The 27,196-nt window shown below is 40.7% G+C and overlaps 1 protein-coding gene across 1 annotated transcript in view; it reads left to right on the forward strand.

Annotated features, from left to right (window-relative positions):
- KIRREL3 (kirre like nephrin family adhesion molecule 3) overlaps window positions 1-26,083 on the forward strand; it is a 603,325-nt gene extending 577,242 nt beyond the window's left edge. Inside the window, exons 15-17 of the mRNA XM_088139054.1 lie at window positions 3,604-3,713; window positions 18,552-18,638; window positions 23,227-26,083. Of these exons, the coding sequence (XP_087995180.1) occupies window positions 3,604-3,713; window positions 18,552-18,638; window positions 23,227-23,670 (641 nt within the window). The 3' untranslated portion in view covers window positions 23,671-26,083. The remainder of the gene's footprint in view (window positions 1-3,603; window positions 3,714-18,551; window positions 18,639-23,226) is intronic.
- Window positions 26,084-27,196: the final 1,113 nt, after the last annotated feature.

Genomic DNA, 27,196 nt, shown 5'->3' on the forward strand with positions numbered 1-27,196 from the left:
CTTAGAGAAAGAGTGACTTGCAGTCCTCAGTGTAAATTCTTCTGGCCCTCTGGGGCTGAGGATACACAACAGACCACCCCCCAAAAGATGGTAATCCTGTCCCACCTTTAGCTTTGTCTCAACCTGCTTTAGCCGCACGACTCAGAAAGGAACTAGGAGTAATCTCATAGAACTTTTTCAGATCCTTACCAGAGTCTGATAAAGTGAACTATAGTTCTCAAAAGCCTTTTTCATAAAATCTGATAGTTGGAAAAGGTGGTACCAGATTCCTTCAGATTTTTGGCTACCATAGACCAGCATAGCTCTTGTAAGAATAAAAGACTTTCCATCCCAGTCTAGGTAAAAATTCTCCTGTACAACTCTCTCCCTTAACATTCAGTTTAGCAGATGTACTGTGATGGAATGGAATTATGAAGGCCAGGCTCAGAGAGATAAACATTTTCTTAGCTTGCCAGAGGAGCGTGGGAGATACAAGAGGATGAGACTGGCACCTCCTTGAGGAATTCACAATGTTGTGGCTGGCTGACTTGGGAGATGGGGTTTCAGTCTGGGAAGATTCTTGCTAGAGGTTGTAGCTAAGAAACATAGCTGAACTGAATTTGCATTGTCTCTTGGAGTTCCTTGGGCTAGGCCTGAAATGTACAGAAGAATTTCCCAAAGGACTGCGTTTATGACGTGGGTTGGATTCCTCTCTCACCTTGCTGTTCCTTAATTAATAACGAACGGATGGGATTTTTTAAAAAACTTCTTGGTTGAAATGCTTAGGGCTAGCTGGGATTTTTAATTTGATAGGCTCATTAAAAAAAGTAATCCACAGTATTTTACTTCCTTTGCTGTTTCATGGTAGAATTCATAGGTGCTCCCTTTCCAGTAAGGTATTAGCTCCAAATGGTTGCATCAGCAGATAACTCCTCATGTCAGTGAGATTCATAAAAGAAAAGCACCATCTTGATCTAAAACCTGCATTCTGGTCTACAAATATATGAGTAGTGCTATTGTCATGGACCTTTTGAAAAATTATTTCAAGAATGAAACAGCCTCAACAAACCATTAGCAAAGTGGTCCCAGGAGAGGCAAGGCCAGTGGTCAAAACAACTGAATTCAATTTTAAGACTGAGATCCCACTTAGTATATACGGGCCAGGGATGTACAAGCCAGAGACTGAAAGGCACAAGAGCACTCAACTGTATGAAAAAAATCCTCAAGAGTAACATCCATACTAAGACCCTATCCCAATTAGCTTCTCCAAGTGGTGGTTGAACCAATATCTGAGTGGACACTATGGAAATCAGAACATAAAAATTTTCAAATGGGATCAGAGCAATGCTGCAAATGTCTTTTTGCTGGACTATCCAATTGAATTCAGAGTGAAGGGTTCCCTGGTTCTGATGGACCTTGAATGCTAGACCTAACCTGGTAAAATCTGCTTTGTTTCTGACTTCTCATGGCCAGTGAACCTGCTGTTTCAGTTTTACTTATATCTGATTTCTCTTGAAAACAGAAATAGAAGGCATATAGGCTATACTTTCATATAGGTTTTGTATCAATCTAACTGTCATGAGTTCTTCTAAAGTCTTATGGGAATAGCAGCTGGGTGAGGTAGTATTCACTAAGCCCCTCCTAGAAGCACAACCACATTTAAGACTTTAGCAGCAGACGCAGCAAAAGCACACAGCCACACCCCATTTATTTATTTTGGGAAAATGGTTAAGAGCAGCATGTGGAAATTACCACTTCTCTTTATGCCATGTCTCTTGGCAGCACACAGAGAAGACCCCAAAGACGGCTGAGAAGATTTCATTTCCTGCTGCTCTTTAAATATTGGGACCAAGTTAGGCTCAGCATCAGATTTCGAGGGAGGCCTCCTCACCTCCACCCCTTTTTTCCCATGCTTTACCTTTTGGGGAAAAAGTAGAGCAAGAGTTAGTAGAGCAGCCTTTTTTTTTGCAGAGCAATTTTAGGACCAGCTCTATGCCCACCGCAGAAAGGAGAGCTTACTCTCCGTTAGGCCTCTCTTATCTGCCAATATAGTGCAGCTCACCCTGGAGGTTATTGAGTTGCAAACAATCCTAGACACTTTGGAGCATAACCAGCTCCAATGTTGACTGGATTTGAGGATGTTCATAACACATTATGCCCCTTGACCCAGTTAGACAATTCGTGCAAATATAGCCACGCAGATGAATGACTACCCTCAAAGATAACTGCTGAACCCACCCAAAAACTAATCAGAATAATCAACAATATCAAAATTATGGGGAAAAGAGGAACAGAGTTGTGCTTAACTCAAAAAAAGATTTGATTTTATCTGCTACAAGAGGTCAAATAAATGCATTTTAATCTTAGGCAGACCTTTGCTGTGTGTCAAATTTGGCTTTACCAAGGTGGCTTACTGGGGGATTTTGTGTGTGTTTGTTTTTGGGTTGCTTTATTTATTTATTGCTAGCTAATTTGAGAGCTGTTTATTGGAAAGGCAGGGTATAAATCCAATAAATAAATAATCTGTCTTTTAATGTGTTTATTCAAGGACCGATTATGAATAGCAGGCCCCCTCCTCAATGTTTCTTCAAAGCTTGTGGCTGTTTAGATTTACCTTCCCCTCAGTCTTTAATCTTAGGCATGCATAGAGAAATGTGTTTCCTTTCCTATCAAGCCTTCTGCTTGTTATCTTTGGTTTAATTTTTCAAAAACAGCCTATTCAAAGATTGCCGGATGACTTCTGGGATACTGGGATGGGGAGGTGGGTAGAAAATAAGTTTCTGAATCTCACTGCCCCTCTCTGCTCTCTGCTGCTGTGTGAAAACAGTTCCTTCCCTTCAGCTTCTTCTTCTGCAGCTGATTGCACAGTATTCTCTTGGAAAAGACCCAAAATACCTGCTTGTGTGCTCATGGCATTCATTACTTAGATTATGTGATAGTTCATTTGCCAGAGAGGATATTCTGCTCATGGACTTCCAGTACTTTAATTTTGGTGACCAGGAACCAGATGTGCAGGAAACAAGGACTATGTTAGAACATAGACCATGGAAAGGCACTTCTCCTGAGAGGACTTGTTCCATCTGTCTGGACTTCTGGCTCATGATTTTAGGTCACTATGAGCAGAGCTAAGTTCTAAGCTTCAGAAGACCTAAGTTTCAAACCCTGTCAACACTCTCCAATGAGTGTTGGATAATAATGAATGGCAGCAACCATTAGAGGCTAATATGTGTAGGTCAAGGTTGAACTGTGGAGTCCTTCAGGGTCTCGAAGTTTGGTTCTTTTCTTGCAAACGTTTCATTACCCGGCTAGGTAACATCTTCAGGGCTAGAATGGGATGGGGTCCCATTCTAGCCCTGAAGATGTTACCTAGCTGGATAATGAAACATTTGCAAGAAAAGAACCAAGCTCAGAGAACCCCAAGGACTCCACGGTAGCAACCATATTTCCTGAATACATCAAATGGGCATCCTAGATTCCCCCAGGGTTTTTTTTTTCTGGGGTTTCATGCAAATAAGGATATTTAAAAACATTCCCTAAAAAAAAATCAGTTGTTGGTCAGAACTCTGGCACAATGAGCATTCATATTATTTTTCATAATGGTCCCTTCTTTGTTCTTTTGCTTAGATCTGAAAGGGGTAGTTTCAGCCAAGAATGATATCCGTGTTGAGATTGTTCACAAGGAGTCTGCCTCAAGCAGAGAAACTGAGGAACACTCAACAATCAAGCAGCTAATGGTAAGGATTTATTCTGTCTCCCCTTAATCCATTGCTGTCCTTAACTTACAACAATAATGAGTGCAGACATATGTTGTTTAGGGCATGAAAGCCTATGACAGGGAGGTATGCTGTTTCAAAATTTCACACATTGCTCAGAGCTGTTAAAATCAAAGAGTGCAACTTTATTAATGCAGACAAGAGAAACAGGAGAAATTGACTATTGCTGTTCAGCAAATAGCCTGCGGGCTCTGATGAAAAGTAAGGTTTCCTAGTCCTTGTTGAAGAAGTTGACATGATCACCAATGGACACAAAGGAAATTGAGCAATGCATTATTATCACCATCATCATCCATTTAAGCACAAACAAGATGCATGTTCAGTGGCAAGACAGATGTGTATGAACACATACACCAAATCTTTCAACAGGGAAAGTTTGTGGGTTACCTCATTACTGTCAAACCAGCTAGAGCTCCAAGCAGAGTTTGGGTGACCTGAAATCACACTCAGTTCCAAATATCTCTCAGAGATGACTCAAGATATTTTGATGCCAGAGGCTATCTCTAAATGGTATCTCCTGTAGCAGTAAAAATAAAATATAAAATAAAATGTGCTGCTGACTGAAATGGACAATTCACCTTGTGTAACAATTCCGCCTCTTTGCAGAGCAAAACGTGAGATGTTGAGGCCACATAAAGCCTTCCCCCTCAAGACCTCCAAAAAGCGTTACCAAATTGTAGTTTTTAGAACATGCAGAGAGGGAAAATACTTAATGCATAACTGGAAAGTATCAATATTACTCTGATTTAATTAAAATAATATTTTCTTTATGACATTCACTACTTCTTAAAATGTGGCCCCCAGTCTGCTTTTTCTAGCTAATTTCCTGGGTCCTTTGGCCCAGAAGACGCTATGCTGTTATAAAGATTGGTAGACCTAGATTGGGTCATGGAGAGGAGTTGGCTCATTCAGGGAGTTTGGGTACCCAGCCCTCAAAGCACAGTTTAACGTAATGGTATGTAGGAATGACCATGGGAAACTGGGCAAAGAGATGCTGGCTAGGGAATGGTCAGATAAGAGGGAGCATAGCCCACAGCTGCATGGTGGGTGGAACAAACGGCTCAAAAGGGACCCTCCCTAGGTTCTTGGGCTGTAAAGGAGACGGTGGGAGATTTGTACTTTCAGACTTGCAAGATTCTGTTAATGTAGCCTTATTAAAGTAGAATTAGCTCATCTGGTGGTATTTCCTGTCTGGTCTACCAGGGAAGGATGACATTTAATCTACCAGGTTTGTTATGGAAACCAGATGCTGAGGTCATAAAAGTATGGCACAGAAAAACATTCTAGAGACCTCTGCCTCCCAATTTCTGATGCTCTCTCCTCCACATTCCCAGATATGTCAGGAAGTGGCAAAGATGTAGGTTAAATTTGCTCATACAATATTGGGCACAGCTAGTGGGAGAAATGTTCTTAAACTTGAGTTAAAAACTGGGTCCAGACCAAAATACTTGATAATACATGAAGCTACAAGAACAATTTTCCTGTTCTCCCTACATGTTCTGCATTCAAATGCCAGATTTGTTTTTTCCCTACTGGGGCCACATTATAAATGACTAATAAAAGAAAAACACATGGAAAGAATATTGAGCCACAACAAATACAGTAAAATTATCCAGGAGAAGAAAAGCAAAAGAGAGGGAGAAATAAAGAGGATATGCTTTAAACAAGTTTGGTGTTTCTCTCCATGCATGTAGACACACATCCATCATCAATTCAAATTCTCAGCCATCTTCTATTGATATTCATTCATTTTGACTGGAAAGATGGCTCAGGAAAGACCCAGTCTGACAGGGAATCTTCATGGCTTGGGCAGAATTGATTTGAAATGATACAGATATGCAAATCTAGTTCTTGAAATGTCTTTGAAAACAGAATGAGGAACTCTCCGTTGTTTATTATTCTCTCAATTGGTCCACCAAATTCTGAATTGTCCTTTGTTTTGTTTCTGAAACTATCTCAGTAAGAACAAGAACCACACAATTGGGTTTTGTGCATTCTTCTCAAAGTGAAAACCCAAATGGATATTAATACCAAACTTATTTGGGCATGAGTTAAATGGCCAGGTTAAATTTTCATGAAATAGCTTATTTTATTACTGTAGAGCTTTATATACTCCTATATTAATTCTTGTGCAATATATTCCCAATTTACTACCTTTCAATCTGAGCTGAATTCCACATTTAAATTTAAATAGTTTTTTTTAATTTATAACTCTCCCATAATGCAATGGGGGAGCACATGTTTCGCATGTAGAAGGTTCTCAGTCCAGTCTTCAGTCCTTCACGTAAGTACTGCCAGAATAGACAACACACAGTTAAATGAAGCAACAGTTTAACTTGATAATAAAGTGGTTTCGCAGACTTCTATTTATCAAGGATCACGAAGCCATGAGTCTTCCTTTTCCTCCTTCCTCTCCATAATATCCAGTACTCCCAAAGATCATTACATCGTTACATTGATCAGTTTTCTCCAGATGTGTTAAGACAGCAACATCTAAAATCACACACAAAGATGCACAACTTCATAAAGCCCTTTTAGTTCTGTTTTATGCTAGCTAAGAACCTTCCTTTTCCTTGAGAATAAAATGTGTATATCAAGTGTAGAGAGTTTCAATGGCAAAAGGGCAGGGGGCAATATAGGTGGGCCTCTCTCTAACAATAGATTATCTAACATCCCAATGGGGCTCAACTCTGGGGTTCAGGCTGTACTTTCTAGCACGCTTAGCAGGAAAATAGCCCATTCTTGCTTGGTACCATCTCTCTTTCTCTCTTTGGAATCCTCTGCTCTGGCAGAAGCTAATGAAGACTTCCTCATGATTAAAAAGCCTCTGTGTCTTTCCTTCGCATTGCTTGCAACACTAGGCACATGATCCTACCTCTAGCAGTAATAGGTCCACCCTGGGCACACTCAAATAACATCCCAATAAGAATTTTTAGGAAGAAATTTGTCAATGAGTTGACAGATTTGGATCTGGCTTCATTAATATACAGCTACAATGAATCACTGGCAGGATTGTGAACAACCCTGATAGCATGATGGAAGTAAACCAGCCTGCTGTGCCCAGAAAGAGCAAAGGATTCTGGAGATATGGCAGAAACCAACGGCTGGCATATCTTCTTCATGCAACTCCATGTTGATTCTTCCTTCTTGGAGTTCTCCCAAATTTCCACATCAGCCACCTGTCAAAGTTGGCAACTTAAGTTGTTACAAGTGAGTTTCTCCATCACCCCGGCAATCATTTCTATGTTCAGCTGGCAACTTGCTTGGTGTGTGGTGATGGAAGGAATGGGGGGTTTGCAGAGCAAATCTCTGAACAACTGGGAGGAGTGAATACCTTCTGTGTTCCTCTCCCATGCTTTTCCCTGAGTTGTACAAATGAATGTTGCCTACTATACTGCAAGAGGCATTGTGTAGTAAAATAATAAAGCATCTTTGAAATATCTAGGGCCATGAATGCTCACACTTGGATATAAAAGTAGTACAGAATTTTTCCTACCATATTCACTGTTAATCAGTACTAGAACACCTTGGTCCTGTTGTTGAAAGAGGGGGTGGGGAAGGGAGGCCGACTGTTCTGTAAAGCTGGCTCAGGTAAGAAGTCACTTTCCTGACCTCTTTACCAGGTCCAACTAATCAAAGCACTTCCTGCTGGAGCTAATACGTAGCACTCCTTTATCCTTTTCTCTGTTGGAATCATTACCAACCCAGCACACATGTTCAAGCAAAACCCAATGGTTAGCATCAACCATGAGCAATTAAAGGAGACTCAGATTGTTATGCAACAGAATGAAGATAAGCCCCAGGATGTGCGGTGACCCCTCAGTTGCCTAAAAACCAGGAGGCTCAGAAAGCTTAGAATCAGTCCTCATCCTCTGAGGTTGAGACCCTCAGTGAAGGCCCCAAATGATAAAGAGAGGGTGAACTTCCACCAAACTGTTTTGTGGGTGCAGGCCCAAAGTCATTGTACACATGTGAAAAATAGTTCCTGTCAGGAGAAGGAGGTTGCTTAGGAGTAAAGCCTGTTTGCAATCACGGCTTATTCTGAATTTATCAATAATTAACAGCTGGAGTATGAACCAAGTCCCAGTGTATCTCTGACTTTATTAGTTTTCAGTTCTGATATGCTAGTACAGAAGCAACATCTTGATGTAAACACCTCCTGATCAGGGTGATGTTTCTTGATACTCTTACTGTGTATACTTTGGCTCTTGGGTTAGTTTTGGACTTTGCTTTGAAACCTGATCCTGTCTGTTGCTTACCAGCTTCTTGAGCTTTATACATACACTGTGAACTATCTGCTGACTCTGCTGTAAGTTAGGGTTCTTGTTCTGGAATTGTTTTGGGTAGCAACCCATGCCCTAGACAAAGCCAACATGGAGGAGAAGAATCCATAGACAGCTGAGTCAAGGATTATTGTACTACTAGCTGAGAAGTAGAGCCAAGATTCTGATGCCAAAACTAAGCCTGATGTTGAAAACCTGTGCTAGCCCCTTGAAGTAGGAAAGGCCAAGAAACAGCTGTACAGGGATTTCAGGAATGCTGTTTACTGTGGTAAGGTAGAATAACAGAAGCTTGAAAATCTATCAAAGTTTCTCTCTATTCCATCTTATACCAAATAAAATCAAGGCATTTTGAGTTTCTCAGGACTGAGTAATCTTTTCTGAAACTCCTCCCTTTGCTGTTCAATCATCCTTCCCAATTTCCAAGGCCAGGTGTACATTTTTTTTTCACAGCCTATGAATCTTGAACCAGAATTTCCATAGACATCTTCCTGGAATTGATTCTTCTTGCAGAGCTATGCAATTTCTCCTCCATGGTGCTTTCCCAATGATACATGGGGGTGTTAAAAGATTTTAGGTTAGGGAAGTGATTAATTTATCTTTTTCTCTTTTAAATCTCACACTTTGGAGGGGAACAATATTGCACAGTTGCAATCTGTGCAATTGGAGCTCTCCAGGGTCCTGGAATTCAGATTGTTTCAGGACCAAGTGAACTCTTACTGATAATAGATCAGATCATCACTGAAATACCTCTCTCTCACTCACTAACGTAAACAATTTAAGTTCATCTTGGCACTTGACATCATTGAAATGTTTCTACCATCCTATCTCTCTTCCTTTGCCCCCTTTAACCTACTCAAAGACACTTACAGGGCTATCTGATCACTTTACCCTGATGCACAGCAAGGTCAAACTCAACCTGAATAAGGCTCTAAGCTTGAGTACCTAGAGCCTTTGGGTAGCTTTCAAGCTTGCTCTTGACAGTGTAACATCTGCAGCTATTTACAGTAAAGGCAATTTCCCCGTCTTCCCCCTCTTTGTTCTATATTAGCTCCTATCATGAAATCCCATTCTTCTGATAAAGGATACTATAATGAAGTCTCTAACAATGATCTATATCATAACAAACCTCCTTAAACTTTCTTGATCTCAAAGCCAACTCTTTTGTTTACATAATAGTATGTACCTTTCAAAGCATTTGATTTTTCCACTGTGTTTTCCTATGGTTTTTGAATGGAGCTTTACAATACAATCCAGTATAATTTAACCCAGCAGTAGGCCCTACTACATTCAAGGAACTTACTTCTGGATGAGGCTACATAGGACTGCAATTTTAATCATTGTGGTGCTTAGCCAGTTAAACAGTGAAAAAGCTTCAGATGTCTTGGAATATTGCATCTTTTCAATATTATCATTTCTGACCTCTACTCAATGAGATGTCTCCTAGAGAACACGTTCTTGTTAGGACAAGCGTGCAAGTAATTCCCGTTCCATAAACCTCATTCATTTCAACAGGCAGTTGTAACTCTTTCTTCCTGAACTCCAAAGACAACATATGGCCCCAAAATTTCCCCAAAATAGTATTGCCTTCTTTAACTTTTGATTGGATGTTTCCTCACCATAGAGTTCCCAGGTACCAGCTTAGTAATGTATGTATGTATGTATGTGTACACACACACACACACACAGATCCAGCCCTTACCATTCCCATGTGAAGTCTTTTTTTTTCCCCCCTAAACTTCCATGCATTCAATTTGCAGGGACCTTATACACCTTTTACCATCTGTGCTTAGAATCCTCTGCAAGTTGAAAAATCCTGTTGCATCATTCAGTGTATGCATGTTCATCTGAACGTGTCTAGAACTACACAGCTAAATTTGGTACTTGTATAGTGAGCCTCTGCCTTAATGTGATTTTAGAATTCACATATTCACATGAAGAGGCCAGAGTTTCCATACTTGTTGGAATCAGTGTGTGTGTAGTCGCAGTGGATCCGTTATTGAAACCTCCCTCTGAGAAACTCCAATTCAGCTTCCTGCTCATCAGTGACATTTCTTGGGATGGCTTGGGGCCACTCGATATTTTTCAGTCTAATCCACACTGCAGAGTTGATATGAGAATTAAATTGGTGAGGGCACATCTGCCGTAAAGAAAAGAAAATGGTAGTAACTGTTCTAGCCAAGAGATTGCTCCACCTAGCATTCTGTTTAGGTATAGCAAGGACAGAGGATTTGTTTTTTTGAAGACCATATTCTTTTGGGAATTCTCTCTTGTAGGCTGAAGAGGATGCTGCCAGAGCCAGCATCCTCTTCAGCCTACAAGGAGCAGGTAATAAGGAGCAGATCCAGCCCTTTTCTTTCTTTCTAACAGCAGCTTCTCTCCCTTGTCTTCCCCATCCAGAAGGCTGAAATAGGGTAACAAGTCACTCTTGCCAAGAAACTGAACTGATTGCCTACAGAAGGCTTTTAAATCTAGGCCAAGGATTGTATGCCATACTAAGATCACAGAAGGCCCCTTCTCTTCTTGATATATAGCATTTGCCTGGCAAATTTCACTATGTTACAAGAACAACAATCCAGTTGTCCAATGAAGTCAGAGAGTCACACAGAGAAAGCAATGCTGAGATCACTCTGTGCTCCCATTCCTGCTAGCATCACTATTCTTCACATACTCGTTTTCTGTCTCGGAAAGAGTTAACCCCAAAATACTTCCCCTCCATTCTTCCTGACTATTTTCAAAGAAGTCTTGTTATGCAGCATACTTTCTGATCCCATTTCTAACATCTTCATGTCCCTTTGAATTCCCTGCCCTCTCTGATGTTCACAACATTTTGGTGTTTAATATCAGCTGGGAATAACTGATATTCCCATTAGCTGATTAACATGCTGAGGCCTCTCCCATTGCGATCATGAATGCAGATGGTAAATAGAAGGAGACAGAATATAAGCCAACATAGCATCCATTGGATATCACTTTCCTTGTATCTCATGGTATTCAGAACTTCATTACTCTTTCTACTTGCCCTTTATATGCTGTTCAGGCCATGTATCTGGGCTCACTTCCAAGCCAGCCTGAATTACACCTACCCAGATTTTGCAGGATGCCATCAAAACTGAAATCTAAAGGCATTAAAACAAGTATACCTCCTTGAACCACTAATTTTGTAATTCCATCAAAAAAGCAATCAGGTTTTGTGCCATGCAATTTGCTCCTTCCCAACACGATGGGTTACCCATTGCTAATGTTTTCTTTCTCCCCTAGGAAACTTAACTTAATGTTTTGCACTACTGAGGTCCTATTGGATAAACACCACCAGGAATTCTCATTCTTTTGGGGAGGGGAGGGGAGGGGAGGGGGGGGAGAATTACATGCTTGTTCCTCTCCACAGTTTTGCAACCAGCATAATTCTCTGTGGCTCTTCCTAATTAATAGTTAAGTACACCTAGAAGCTCACTTTACTCTATAGCTTGCCCATTTCAGATGTAGGTCATATTTTCTCTCTTCCCCTTCCTTATTTTATTTATATATTTTATTTTCAAGGCATTAAAATTCTTTATAATTACACAGAGAGGTACTTAAAGAAGATCTTGGAAGAGCACAGCGTACAATCCTAGAACATATGGCAACAAAGGTCATTGTTGTTTGCTTTCGCATAACCTGCTTAACCCATGTAACCCATTTTCTGGGTTCACACAATACACTGAACAATAAATGAACCAAGTAGGATAGTTTGTACAACACACCAAGTCCCTCCAAAACTCCACAAAACAAACCCTAAGGTAAATGCTAATCAAACATAGCACTTTGGGCAAACCCAGTGGCTAACTCTGTGACTAACCTGGTTGAAACTGTTGTGTGAGCTCAGCCAGTCTGTCTTTAACAACCCTACTTAAATGGAAATGATAGGAACAAACTCGGTTTGAGATAATGGAAAGCTCTTTCCAGTTAGGTGAAAACTGTGTTTTATTTCTATATCTGAAAGCCTTGGGGTTGAGATGTAGCTTCTCAGAATTTGTGACACAATATTTACTTGGAAGACAGTGTGTGTGTGTATGCAATTATTTTTCTTGAGCATTCCACCCCACCCCATGCACCTGTAGCACATGATCACAAGTGATCTGGTCTGTTGGGTAGTGGCAATTTTTAATGTTCTCCCAGACACTGCAAAGAATCATGGGAGCTGTTGCACACTGGCTGTTTTGGGGAGGTGGAGCTGAATAAAAAGTAAGTGGGGAAAAAACTGCAGTGGCCCCTTTGAAATCTGCATCACAACAGATGACATTTGGGGAGAAGTTTCAATCCACCTTACCACCTTCTCCAGCTTTTCCTCAGCACCTCCCCCTGTCCCATTTTTAGAGGACTATTCCAAAATTTGGTCTCAGTTTTGGAAACAAAGAATTAGCATGCTGGACTTGGTTGACTGGTAAATAGAGAGTTAGCTTAACCTGAAATGGTCTTGTGGTTGCCTCAGATTCAAACTATTCCCCATTTGATACCTAGATTATTCTATTTATTTATTTTATTTTATTTATTCATTTGGTTTCTATAGCCACCCATTATTTACATGATACATTAATTTCCCCCCTGTTGACCCAGTTAATAAGAATATGATGAGGAGAGGACTATTGTTTCATTCCTGGTGCATATTCTACAGTTCTGTACAGAGGTTCAGGCATAAAATTCAGCTTTTAAGGAACCTTGACTTCCTTATTTTAACCTCCGTGCACATTTCCAGCTCTTGTTGCTGTGAAGATATATTTGATAGCCTGATGCAAAGAACACTTGTATATGTGTATTCATGCACGCACCACAACATGTACCCTAAATATGTGCTTTGCCCCTTTCAAGCTATTGTTTTTCTTTCTTTTATCCTGTCAAAGATTTTAAAATAAACCCACCATTCAGGACCACATTGATTTTAGAGCTGTAATTAATTTCATCCTTTGCTGCTTTTGTCAATGACCTTACAAACACCTTCTCTAATATTCTTGTATAGTTAAAGTAAATTGACTCTGTTTTTTCCCCTTTTGGCATTGCTGGCCTCTCCATTATTTATGAGCCTTACATGCCAGATCTTGAAATCACCTTGGAACAATTTTTCTCCTGTTGGGAGTCCACATTTGGGGGAAGACTGGGTCTGCCCGGCAGATGCTACTGAGCACATTAATAGACTGAGTCCTTCTGGAAATTGATATAAATAAGCATCTCTATTAGAAATACAATGGAGTATCCATGATTATTTTTCCCCATACTAATACTGTTGTTTAGGTCTACAGAATGTTGTCAATACTGTAACATTTTCAAATATCAGGGGCAGATTTGGAGGAAGGGAGTTGAGACACAGAAAAGCAGCAATGTATGTACAGAATAATTCACATTTAACCCAATTGCTCAGAATGGGGAAGAATGAATAGGATCAAATTAGTCAGTATTTATAGGATGGATCCATGAGCAATAATTAACCAGTTGGTATTTGGGCAGGTTCTTGACCAGTGTTTCTCAACCTTGACAACTTTAAGATGTGTGGACTTCAATTCCCAGGAATTTTGGGAGTTGAAGTCCACACAGTTTAAACTTGCCTAGTTTGAAAAACATTGGTCTAGTCAAATTTAGTGGATGCAAAGATTCTTACCTTCTGTTGCTTAGTCCTGCCCTGAATTTTGGATCTGTGTCATGCTTGTGTTCCTGACCCAACAAAAAGGAGATTAGATGGTGGTATTAGTCTCCTGTAAATCTTCCCTCTGTTTTCTTCTCCTTGGTCCCCATCTTTCACAGAAGGCACATTCATATTCAAATGAATTATCAGGCTGCAGGCTGACATTCCCTATCTAAAAACAAATACTCCGTGATTGGAGGACAACAGAAACAATGTGTTCCTCCCAATGGATGATTAAAAGAAACATCATCTAGGGATTTTTCCAATCTGCATGTTAAATTAAATCAGTTCCCCACACCCCTTTCTACAAGTTTCCAAGATCCATATCCAGTCCAATTCCAGAAATATTCCTCAGATCTGGAAATGTGACTCTGAAGGAAGTCAAAAGAACAATATATACACAGCTGGAAATGATCATGTTGGGAATTCTTCTGGATACAACTCTGTGTATCCTGCTCTGCTGTGGATACTTTTCTAAGAGTTTACCTTAACTAATAATAGCTAAGATATTATTATTAGCTAATAATACCTTAGCTAACAATTCATGGCAGGGCTGCCTCTGTGCAAACTGTTTTTGTTGAGATGGGCATTCAGTAGAAAGCTGCCCACTGCTTGCTTGTATTAAACTTAAAAAAAAAAAAGTTAATTTTAGGGGGTAAGATTAGGACTTTGGTATTTGATTGCAATCTGTGATTTTACTCCACAAAGTGCTTAGAGATACAGGCAGTAGATAAGCTTTTTAAATAAATAAATCCCTGCATGTCTCACTCTGTTCCTTTTCTTCTTCAAAAATGTACCAGTACCTTCTTGTCCCTTTGCTGCCCCAGAAGCTGTATGCCTTGGTCCCTTTTCTGTGCTAACCAGTTGAAAAATCTCTGTTGCATGACCAAGGCTTCAGAATCAGTCAACAGTCTTCCCTGTGATGACTGGTCCATTTGTGTGTAAATGTAGTTGATCAAACTCTCCGTTTTATGTAGTTCATTAAATTTCTGCAAGGCCTAAAGAGAAAAATCAATGTTTTTCTCAGCAGTGTCTCATGGAAGCAATATTTTTCTTCCTGGCCCTATTTCCTCCCCCTCCTTTTTGCTGAACAGGAAGCAGCTGAGGGGAGAAAACCTGCAAGGGCCCCCAAGCATTCAACATTTGGAAGCAGGGGTTGATTATACGCTATCACTAGAATCAGAGGCAGCATAGGTCTGACAATTGCTGGTAAAAATAGCAGGAGAAGGCGCTGGCTGTCTTCTCTCAGCCAGGGCAATCAGGTTGGCCATTCAGAAACTTTTGGAATGGATACCGTCGTTGTATGGATTGTATGATCTGATGTTGCACACCCAACGCATGTCTCATTTCAATGTGTGAGCCTAGAAGGAGGTTTAGAACGATCAGATTCAGAAAAGTACTGGGGGTTCTGTGCCATTTCATCTTGGTCTGGCGGAAGAAAAGTGGGTCGTCTGAGCGTCATGGTTCAGGGGTTTCAGCCGGCCACACTATCTTTCAGAATAGTCAGTTTCCTCCCCGCTGCCTCCATAACCCTCCACCAGCATTCCTTGGCCTCTCAATACACTTACCTTCAGCGTTCTCTTTTATGCATGTTTGAGGACCTGCATTGATTACAATGCTTTGGGGGCAGGGGGAGAGCTCTGGAAAGATGAGGGGTCTCCTCTGGGTCATGAATTACGCTGGTTTGGCTATACCAAACGGAAGGCAAGTCTCAGTTTGTTAATAGCATAGAGCAGTGTTGTCCAAACTTGGCCACTTTAAGATGAGTGGACTTCAACATGCTGGCTGGGGAATTCTGGGAGTTGAAGTCCACTCATCTTAAAGTGGCCAAGTTTGGACAACACTGGCATAGAGCAATCTTCCCCAAACAGAAGGCCTCTGTATGAAATAAGGGATGGTACTTACTTCAGAAGCCACGTGCTCCATTAGCACAAAGGGAAGATCCCATTTCACTGCATTCTCCCTTTTTATTTCCTCTCTCCATCCTACATTTTTTCTTCCAACCAAAGCTTCCCAGGGTCATTAGGAACTTCAGGCAGGTAAGTTCGGAGGAACTTCTTCCTTTATAACCCAGCAGGCTTTTTAAAAACAAGCAAACAAAATAAAAAAAATCAACCTTCCTCAGCCATCTATGGCTGCAGGAATTTAAGGGGCAGAACTGGGGTGTCGATGGAGATGGAAGACATTACAGAGAGAGGAAAAATAAATGAATTTCCCACTGTTAGTTGATGAAGTGAGATCGTATTGAACTAAGCCTCAGTGTAAACTTTATTAAAGGTCACACTAATGAATGGCTTAATTCTAGAATTATAAATTAACTCATGGGGTTTTTGCTTTGTGAACAACTGTGCTTTTCTGGAACTAACTATCCTCGAAGACACACAGGCCCAGGAGAGAGAAAACAGGTTGCGCTCAGAGGGCAACATTGCCATCTGCCGATCAAAGACATTCATTGCATCTCCAAACTACTCTATCGACATATTTCTTCTGTATCCAGGTGGAGAAATACAGGGTGGAAAGTATCACTAAGATTCCCAGGGGTGAAAACTGTGTGTTTATTTAACTGTGGTTCTGGGTGTTTAGCTGCTCTAGTCATTCCCTTTTAGCAAATTTTAAGCATGTACGTGATGGGGGGCCAGTCTCAGCCTACCCTGGACCCACCCATTTTGCTCTGTGTGTGTGTGTGTGAGAGAGGGAGAGAGAGAGAGAGTTCAAGTTAGTGCTGAATCCTGACTGCCTAGACTAGTCCCTGCAGTTTTCTTGGCAAGGTTTTTTGGAAGTGGTTTGCCATTGCCTCCTTTCTAGGGCTGAGAGAGAGGGACTGGCCCAAGGTCACCCAGCTGGCTTGAGGCCTAAGGAAGGACTAGAACTCAGAGTGTCTCCATTTCTAGCCTGGTGCCTTCACCACTACACCAAACTGGCTCTGTTTTGCTCGCTTTAGGACTAGATAAAGCAGTCCTAAAGTCCCAGCCGATTCCCTTGAGACACAGAAACCCACGACTTTTGCCAACATCTTCTCCCTATCAGTAAACTTATAAAAATAATACAGCTTGCAAATCCTTCAAAAGAGGTGTTTCAAAACACACAGAAGTGTGTATAAAGCACTTTTTTTAATTGTTAAAAGCAGTTCTCTTTGGCCCAGACTTGTGTGGCTGCTTCAAAACCTCCTCCTGGCTGAGTCCACACCTTTATGGACACAGCTATTTTTCTTGAAGCGGCTTGGGTGGACATTGCAGCTTATAACACAAGTGTGAAAACCTGAAAAAAGCAGTTGCTTTAATGAGGAAAAAAAAAAAGAAGGATGTTTTCTATGTACCCCCATGTATCCTAAAGCAGCCTTTTGGAAGAATTTGCACAGCTCTAAAATTAATGCATGAAATGGTTATTGTACATCTGAACTATTGAGGATTGCATAAACTGACACTCAGTCCCTGAAAAATAACAGTGTGGTGTAGATTTTGCCACCTCTACCTGGCCTGGATTTAATACTTTACGATACCCATCTACATCGATAGATATTACTAGTTGCTGCTCTTCTTTTCCCAGACAGAAAAGCCTGCGATACCTTAATTTATTACATTAAATAGCTGCACCAAAAGCTTTCCAGCATATCTACAGAAACTGCTGTAGGGAAGAATTTCACCCTCATTTGCCAAGGCTTTAAAAGAAAGACACGTTAGAAGTCAAGCAACAATCAGTACTGTATTATAGATTTAGATTTGCGATTAGTTTGGGCATTCTGAAACAGTAATTCCATTAGAAGCTTCAGTCTGCGGAGGGAAAGAGGAAATGTGAAGGCTATAGAGAGTCGATCAATATCTTGGGGAGATAAAAGGCAACTAAGAAATTGCCCAATAAGTATTCAAGTCTCATGCTAGCCCACCTTCCTGAAAGAAGGGTAATTAAAGCCATATTCTAATTAACACAGACTTTGCCCCCAATCAGAGGCATCCTTTGCAGAAAAACTAATGAGGCTGGGAGAATAGGCTGTTGCTTACAGATCCATCTATTGAATTAAAGTGAAAGCAGCCTTTAAAGCATAGTAGTATTAAAAACAAGCAAACAAAGAGAAGGACAGCTTCTCCTAATAGTTGAATGCAAAATACTTTGGAACACTCTTCTTCTTCCTCCAGTGAGCACTGACGCCCTGCAGAATAACATGGCCCCAGAGATTTGTGTGCTACCCCCTTCCTGATCTTATTTAAAGAAGCTCTTAAAACTTGGTCCTTCCCACAGGCCTTGGGCCACACTAGATGGCAGATCCCTTGTGGGATGGTTGGTGTGTTAGAATTTGTGTCTCTTTTTCCCCTAGATGTTTGCTTTTTGCAAGTTGCATTGTTTGCATTCATTGTTTGAATTGTTTTATAGAGTACACTGCCCAGAGTTGCAATGGAGTTGGCCTTTACATTTAATAAATAAATAGCTTCTTACACCAGCACAGAGCCAAGCCACCCTTACTATCCAGGATTAAGTTTTTAAATCCTGACAGCAGCTTTGCCTCAGAACATTCATCAGAGAAGTAGCATGCCAATTTCAGACATTCCTTGTTTATTGCATATCCAGTACAATTCAATTCCAAGAGCAAAGAGCTGTTGGTGATTTTATCATCTCCATGTTCCTTGTCTATAAATCTTTATATGGACAAGAGATGGAAAAAGGAAGTCCACAGGTGGTCCTCCCATGGTGAGGTAAGACCATGTTCTATTGTGAGAAGACTTTGTTGTTCCCACAATAGGCTGAACAGGAACCCAGGGGTCTTGATTCATTCCACAGATTGGTGCCTAAACACAATTTACTAAACTTTAGATTGAGATTCCTAGTGGCTGACTTCTTCAACTCACCATCTGCTTCCCTTTCTTGTAGATGGACAGGAGTGAGTTCCAGCAGGATTCAGTGCTTAAACAACTGGAGGTGCTCAAGGAGGAAGAGAAGGAGTTTCAGAATTTGAAGGTAATTTCAAGATTACAGGATTCAGCTTTACTCATACAGATTAGCAAAGTAAGGATTAATTTTCCCAGGGATTGTCTGAATCTGCCAGGGGTGTATGGGGGATGTTTATTGCTGTATAAAGCAAATTAAGCCAGAGAAAATAGATTTCAGCAGCAAAGCACCATTGTGATCAATTCTACTGTCTGAAAAATAAAAATGATTTACACAGTTGTAGCCTTGTTTAGTTGTAAAAATCAGCAAAGAAAACAAAGTCAGATGAGATTGACCTAGCAAAAGTCAAAGACTTTCAGAATACAATGGGGACATTGTGGGGAAATTTCACCTCCTCTGAACTTGTTGCAGATCAGCTTAAGCTATATCCTCAATAGCATTCTAATTTGGTTTTGTAACAAGATACTAAATTGGCCCTAAAGCAGTGACCTGGGTTGATAGGTTACTGTTTTGTTCAATGAGAGCACAAGCAATGAACCCAACCAGGATTACAAGGGACACTTTAAGCAGAGGAAATTATCAGGGATACTCCAAATCCAGTTTAGGCATCATAAATAGCAAAGGCAACACTGAACCGTTTGAACAGCAGATATAAAGCATACTTGACTAAGTTTCAAAAGTGCAAGTCCAGCATTTGACTACCTTTCACTCAAGATTTTCATGCCGAAAGACTCCACCCAAACTAAGCTTATGTTCATTAACTCTTTTGGAGTAAGGTCTACTGAGGAGAAATTTCTGATTCATGAGAAGGCTTCCATTCCCAAGGACCCAGCCTGTGTTGCTAAAATCACCATCCTACCACTTGTTAGGGATGCTGTGTTCATGGGTTTTGAAGCTGTGGGATATCTGGAGGATAGGTCCAAGGAGTGCAAATTCCAAGAAAATTGAAGGACTCAGTCCTGTTCCTAACCACTTAGCTGGTTCTGAGACCTCAGGAGAAAGACCCATGGATTCATACTTCAGCTCTTCTTCATAGGAAGAAGTCAAGGCTGATAGTCAAGGCTTCATTTGATGGTCATAATACTTGCAGGCTACAGCTATCTCCTTCAATGAAAAAAAAAGTTGCCACTTCTGCATCTCTTCAACTTTGTGTTTTAAAGGGAGATGCATGAATATGCACTCAAGTTGCACAATTGGTACAGTGATCCATTTGTATTGTAAATCACGGTATCGTTGAGCAGCAGAGCCTCAACGTAGTTCTTTGGCACCACAATGTTTGCTATCCTTTCATCCAGAATCAGACACAACTTAAGCCTCCCTTGCTTTCTATATTGAGTTATTACTCTTTACCCACTCTCAGTTTAGCCCTTCATCATTGTTATGCTATATGTTTTTAGTTTTTATGTATAGAGTTTGTTTTTATAGCTTGACTTTTTAATTAATTAATTAATTTTAATTAATTAAATGTGGTATTTATTTTTAATTGTTTGTGGGTTTTGTTTTAATTGTGAGCTGCCCAGAGTCACCCATTGGGGGAGATGGGCAGCATATGAAAGGCAGGCAGGCAGGCAGGCAGCTAGGTAGGTACGTACGTATTGGTGCTGAGTCAATCCTGGGCAGTGCTCCCACCTGAACTTCATGTCAGCTCCTGTTCAAAGAGTGGGGAAAGCAGCCGCCGCAGCAGCAGCAGCCTTGAGCTGATTCATTATGTTAGTCTACCCACCTCAGTATTGTTTACTGAAGTTTCCTTCTTTCTGGTATAACCTAAAATATCCAGCAAGCAATTCCCATGATGCCCATTCAATATGATAATTATCCATGATGAGTGAGAATTATGAGGGTGATAATCCACATTTGACATGCCCAGCATTTCAGATCTGAATCTGTTAGACTTTGAGATGGTGGAAATGTAATTTGGGACATTCTGGGTACAAAGCATGCCTTTTACTACAGTGCAACAGTACTTCTCCGTAACTTTACAAAGGTGGATGTTTTGGTGACAAAAGCCCCAAGGAACACATTTTATCTCTACTCAGCCAGCCCTGTCATTCAGTCAAAAATCTGCTTCCCTTTGGGGTCAATCTCCCTCTGCAATTACAAGGTTCCAAATCCCTCTGGATGGCAGAGTCTTTAAGTCCCCCCTTCTTTAATGAAGCTCTTTCCGCGCAATTTCTCTTGCATGCACACAAGGAAGTCGAGCTTCCAAAAGCTGGTTCTCTCCTTTGAAACATGAAGGCCTTTATCTTCAAGCGAAGACCTTGCCATCTAGCATTCTCCTGCCATGAAACAAATCCCAAGACGATCGTTGCAGGTTTATTATTATTTTTTTTCCAAAGGAGCTGCATTTCCCTTCATTCCTTCTAAGTGAAAGATGGAAGGAAAAAAGAGGTGGTGGGATTAATTGATTAATTAATTAATAGGAAGTGGCAACACTTTGTCTGAATAGTTTCCATGGTAATAGAAGCACTGTCTTCATCTCTGTGGGAGAAGGCTACAGCTTTCCTTACCAGATTTCCAACTGGGCTAAAGTTATGTCCAATGAAAGGAAAGAACAATGCATTAAGAAAAGGGGCGGGGGGGAGAGAGAAAACATAGCAGAATGGCAGGCTGATGTATAGGGCAGATGAATTTGTTATGCTGTTGAAAACTCCAGCATGAAGACTAATCTTCAGAGACAATTGTGGCTCTTCAACATGTTCCACATTAGAGACCTGGAGAGCTCTTCATAGTCTACTCCCAAGTGACATCTAGCAAGTTCTGCCACATTATTAAAAAAATCTTCCTCCTTGTAGGTTTTGTCCATTTTACTGGCTTGGCTTCTGCAGTGCAGGAGGAGGAGAATAGGTGAATGAGTGATTAATATATCAGCTTCCCCAAATCTGTTTACATAGGATTTGACAGCCCATGTGGCGTTGACCAAGTGGAGGACATCATCCATTACATTTGCTACTGCCCTATCTATGATTAAATTAAGGGGGAAATACAGATGATAAACAGACTTAAGGCATCAGACGCTGAACAACTAAATTATCTCCTGACGGATCTGATTCCAGCTATTAGTGTCAGGCTACTTTCTCTGCTATGGTTTCTTTTAAATTTAGAAAGAAATTTCTAATAAAATTCTTAATTTTAATACTGGTTCTACTTTAACTTGACTCCGTTTTCCTTTTTGTTATTTTTTCCTCTTATTTTTTTATTTTCATTTTTAAATTGTTATTATGGTCTAGGCTCACACCAATAAACTGATGGATTGATGGATAGTATTTGACTGAAGGAATAAAGCACATAAGACGTCTTTTGCAGAGACGTCTTTAATTCACCATGCCTCCCCCAGAAATCCCCCCAGCCCGTATGTTAAAAAGCACGGTATCTCTTAAAAACTTCTCCATCAGTTGTGTCTATCTGCATTTGATGGAGTAGAGATGATTTTAAAAAATCAGCAAAAATAAATTTGAAAACCTGAGAATCTCCATTTGTAAGTGTAGAAATTCCAAGTGTTTACAAAGTAGACATTCTAATTATTTGCAATTACAAAGGGAAAAGTGAAAAATTCTCATTCACTGTAATTCACCTCTATAACCCCATGGCTTCCCATGTGGCAGTCCTTGTATTTATCAGGTGGACCAATGATTGCTATTAAACATACATATACACGCATTAACAAGTGTGTTTGATGTGTTTCTAAGTGTTTGATGTTCATATTTTGTACTTTTGTTGTTTCTCAAATATGGGGATGTGAAAGAGTAAGTACAACCATGTATTGAAATGGGATTATATTGCTAAATGCAAAGCTACGTAGGTGAATTTCACACAATGATTCCAAATAAAAACTGAAATGTTTTGCCATGAAAAAAGAAAGCTCTCCAGGTCCTGTGCAGTTATTTATTCTCATAAAAGACATCACAGCCCCCATAATATGCATGGCGAATTAAACATATAATCACAGAAAAGCAGAATTTCTACTATATGAAATTATATAGTTGTAAATTATACCAATACTTCCAGTGGCAGGCTAGAAATGTTTAACCAATCATGATCCATTTCCACTGAAAATCAGCTGTGCTTCCATATATTTTTGACCTGGTCCATTTATACCAACTTCTCATTTCAAATTACGGGTAATAAATACCTTTGCAGATTCTTATTTCACTTACTTCTACATTCTGCCCTGTAGAATGGCTGCCTACATACTCATGTGAAATATTGCACGAATGCACAACGTCCCTTCCTATCACATGAGCAATGATAATAAAATCATAGTGACATTTCTAAGATGAATCCGAAGTGTCCAGGCCAGACAGTGGCAGCTCCATGTGACTGAAGCCTACCTACAATTTCAAAACTTAAATTCTGTATTTACAAAGTTCCTAATTTCAGTCCATTCAAGATGGCATGCCGCTGCCCGCTCTACACAAGTTGCACTGCTCATTCTGAATGGAAAAAATATCACGTATGTAGCTGTATCTATGCAAGGAACAACTAATTAAAAGTTACATTTCTCATCTCTTTCCCTATGGGAAAAAAAGTTTGCTCGAAACTTTCTTTTGAATGGTGAACAATTAAGCTTTCCTGTTACACCATGTGGCACCTATCCTAATGCCAGAATCCAAAATACAACCAGGGACCAAGAAATAACATCTTTTCCTGTTTTTTCCAGGACCCCACGAATGGTTATTACAGTGTGAACACCTTCAAGGACCACCACTCCACTCCCACCATTTCTCTCTCAGGTTGCCAGCCAGATTTGAGGCCAGCCAACAAGCAACGTGTGCCAACAGGCATGTCCTTCACCAACATCTACACAACCCTGAGTGGGCAGAACCGTCTCTATGACTACAGCCAGCGCTTCATCTTAGGCATGGGGAGCAGTTCCATCGAGCTGTGTGAACGGGAATTCCAGCGGGGTTCCATGAGCGACAGCAGCTCTTTCCTCGACACGCAGTGCGATAGCAGCGTCAGCAGCAGCGGGAAGCAAGATGGCTACGTACAGTTTGACAAGGCCAGCAAAGCTTCAGCCTCATCTTCCCACCATTCACAGTCCTCCTCTCAAAACTCAGACCCTACTCGGCCCCTGCAAAGGAGGATGCAGACCCACGTGTGAAAGGGCAGGACAAAACTGGAAATGGAAGAGATGGGGAGGGAAAGCAGGATAGGATACACTGAGAAGCAGGACAAGAGACCACCTGAGCTGAATCCTGGCCCTGCTGAAGTCAGCCAATCCTGGGGGGACAGAGGCGGTTTGACAAGTTTATTTGTGTTCTAGTGACCTTTAGCTCCCCAAAGCACGTCTCCCCTTCTCTAGAGTAAAAGTTAGTGCAAGGTGAAGGGAGCTAGGCTGAGCCTTGAATCGCAGATAGAACTGTTCAAAGAGACCTATGCCTTCTTTCCTAGACCTGTTGACTCCCTTAAACAAGGGGGAAGGACCCATGACAGCTGAACCCAAACTAACGTTAAGCACAAATGTCCATTTCCTTCCTGTAGCAAACCAGGCGTGGGGGGATGGGAACCAAGAAACGCAAAAGGACAGATAACTTATTTGGGAAATCTAAGTTAAAACAAATCCCTCAGCCCCTTCTTTTAGGGAGGACAGGCTTCTAAACTCAACTGTGCAGGAGTACCAACATCCATGGCATTCAGTGGGAGGCTAAGCGTCCTTGCCTTCCTTCCAAATAAGGTGCTCTCCCTAGCCACTGCAGATTTGGAGGTAGCTCTGACCATCCATAACTGACCAGCAATTTGTATTTCCCAGTTCATCCAAGTGGCGCAGGGAAGACATCTAGGCTATCTTTCACTGGCATATCCTCTACTGTTGGTCGCTCCATGAAGACAGAAAGACTGATGCTTCTAGAGTCTTTTATTCTTTCCACTTCCTATTCCTTAGTGACATCCATTCCTGTCTGTGAACATTTCGGAGAAGGTGCATCTTCAAAGCTGTCACGTGCACCAGCAAAACTGCCCTCCCTACTGCTTAGCCTCATTTGCAAATTATAATGGGGGGGGGACTGTGTTCTTCAAAGCAACCTCAAACAATGTGGCTTAATTTAAGGAAGTTCGGTGTGAGGGGGAGGGGAATAGCCATTGGTGTAACAATGTGCACTGACTGCTAATCCTGGTCTTTTATTATTTTTAATTATTTTTATTTTGTTTGGTGTTTAGTGTTTATCATATTACAGTGTGTCTTTGGACTAAAAAAAAAATGGAGTTGAGAACTTTTAAGAGTGGCTTCTCAGCAAAACACCCAGATATGCCTATAGCCCATCCATCATACTCTGATTTTGATTAAGAGGAACTGTTGGTGGAGGGAAGACTGAACTCATATTTTGAGTGACGTGTGACAATCACAGCAGAGACCCTTCCAAAGTGGGCTACTGCTGCGAGGGAACATAAAACATTTCTTACTTCTGCTTGTGTATTCCTTGCCCTCCCTTCCTGTTCTTCCCCCAACAGCACAACTGCAAGATTAATACAAGAATTGTTACAAGCACCATTGCAGTGGGCTCCTTTGAAAACTAGTCTGATTAAACAACTCTACTCCGAAAGAGAAATTACACATAGCATTTAGCACAAGCAACATAGGCACAGTGTGACTTCTTATCTTCTCAATTCAGTGCTTAGTCTGTGACAAAAATGCAAAAGTTTTCCAAGAAAAAGTCAGGAACTCCTACCCATTTCTTCTAACATTGGGAATCAGCTTTAGGGATGATTCTGTCAAAGCAAATTACTCCATAGCTTCTGTCATAGAGTGGGTGACAAAGAGAGGCTAAACTTGCAAAATGTACATATATGACATCTTCCTAAGCACCATGCACTGGTGGTTTGAGTTATTGACTTCATTTGATCTTAGCAGCTTATAACATCCATTTTTACAAAATAATAAAACATCCCCTGTGTAAACAATAAACCCAAAATATGAATAGATGAAATCTAGCAGGCATAATGCTGTAACAGATGAATCCAACTCTTATCAATTTATGTGTGCATTTTTCTCACGCAGTTTACTCACGAATGCCTGTTAGATCTTACAAGCTATTCAGATCAGAATCCTATGTCAAGCTGGTCTGGCTAGGGAAAGCTACCAAAATCACACTTCGAGACAAAATTTGACTCATGCGAGGACCTAAATACACCACTCCCAAGAAAAAGGAATCTGTGGCTCTAAAAAACAAGCCAACTTTCTCTGGAGAAGGGGTGGGTAGGGAAGCAAGAGATTGGTATCCTAAACCAGAATCGTTGGGGACCAACCTAATGCACATTATGGATCAGGAAAAATGGTGTCTTGTATCTTCATGACCATTGTATAGAGGCTTGCATAGCATTGTGGGATTTTTCCTTTTTTATTTTGAACTTCAGGAGCTGCCTTGGTTGAGGACTGTAGCTACAGTTGTGTCCATGTGATGGTTCTTTTCTAACCTCACCAGCAGAAATCTTTCCACATTTAACAAACCACAGTCTTTTCTAACCCAGCCAGTGGAAGCCATGAAGAGGAGACTTTTTGTACACAAATACATTTTGCCTGTAACGTGTGCCCTGTCATTGAACTATAACTTGTCACCCACTTAAAGCTCATCACCTACATTTCATATAAAGCATGGAATTGCAAAATTAGCACCCAAGAATTTCAAGGTCTCTAATTTTTAGTTAGATCCTAAGAATTACCCAGCTCATAGGGGTTTTCACAGCATAGGGAGGAAGGGGTAACCTTCAGGGCTTCCAGCCACCCTTGGGCATTCTCAGTACAGTCAGCTAACTACAGTAGTCATTAAATGCTTCATCAGTCAAGGTATCTTCTGTTTCATCAGACCAGCAAGCCATGGTTTCAGTCGCTCAGATGTGTTTCAGTTTCTAACCAAGGAGCTGGTGAGCGATTTGGGTGGTGGTGGTGGTTTAGGAAATCCTTGGAAACTGTCTTTAACTATTTGCACTGCCAGCTTTGCAGAGTGAACAAGAAACAAGTTGAATATTATACTCAGTTAAAACAAACCAAAAAAGGTAATTTCTTATTGTTTTGGAAATAAAAAAAAAAAAAGCTTTTGGGAAACACAGGCTACATCTGCCACCTACTGGCCATGTCCTAGAACTGCAACACCTAACTTGTTTTAGGGAACCCTCTAGCTGAAAGCCTGTTGAATGACCCTCACCATTCAGCATCGCAGATAATATATGAAGCTTGATTAATATGAACATACTTGGCAAGTGATCACACCTCACAAACAGTTAATGATTTGTTCAGAGACCCAGCTGCTTGGCAGCATTTTTACTTTTTTATTTTATTTTGTTGAGTTTACTGTCTGAAGCAAGAACTTCCTCAACCATCTGTTCATTAATATGTAACAAGCAACAGTGATAGGCAATTAAACTGGCTGCAAATTAACACATTGGCTTGGGGATCAGCCTTTGGAGGGCTTATGTGTTTCACTAAACCTTGAATTCATCAGGAAGCCAGAGAAATGATGTGCGCTGTGTTCACAACGTGGCTGAAGGGCCTTTCTCAGAAGCAGGGAGAGATGGCACCACTATAGCAAGATAATAGTGTTTTTTTTTTTAACTATACTGGTTTTGCAAAGGCAGATGTGTTTTCATGAAATTCATGAGCAATAGCTCTATTGTGCATCCCATTCTTTCCATAA

The sequence above is a fragment of the Python bivittatus genome, unplaced genomic scaffold (assembly GCF_059951505.1).
Source record: "Python bivittatus isolate LINGU-HERP-01145 unplaced genomic scaffold, Pbiv_v1 ctg000320_np1212, whole genome shotgun sequence".
Lineage (NCBI taxonomy): Eukaryota > Metazoa > Chordata > Lepidosauria > Squamata > Pythonidae > Python > Python bivittatus.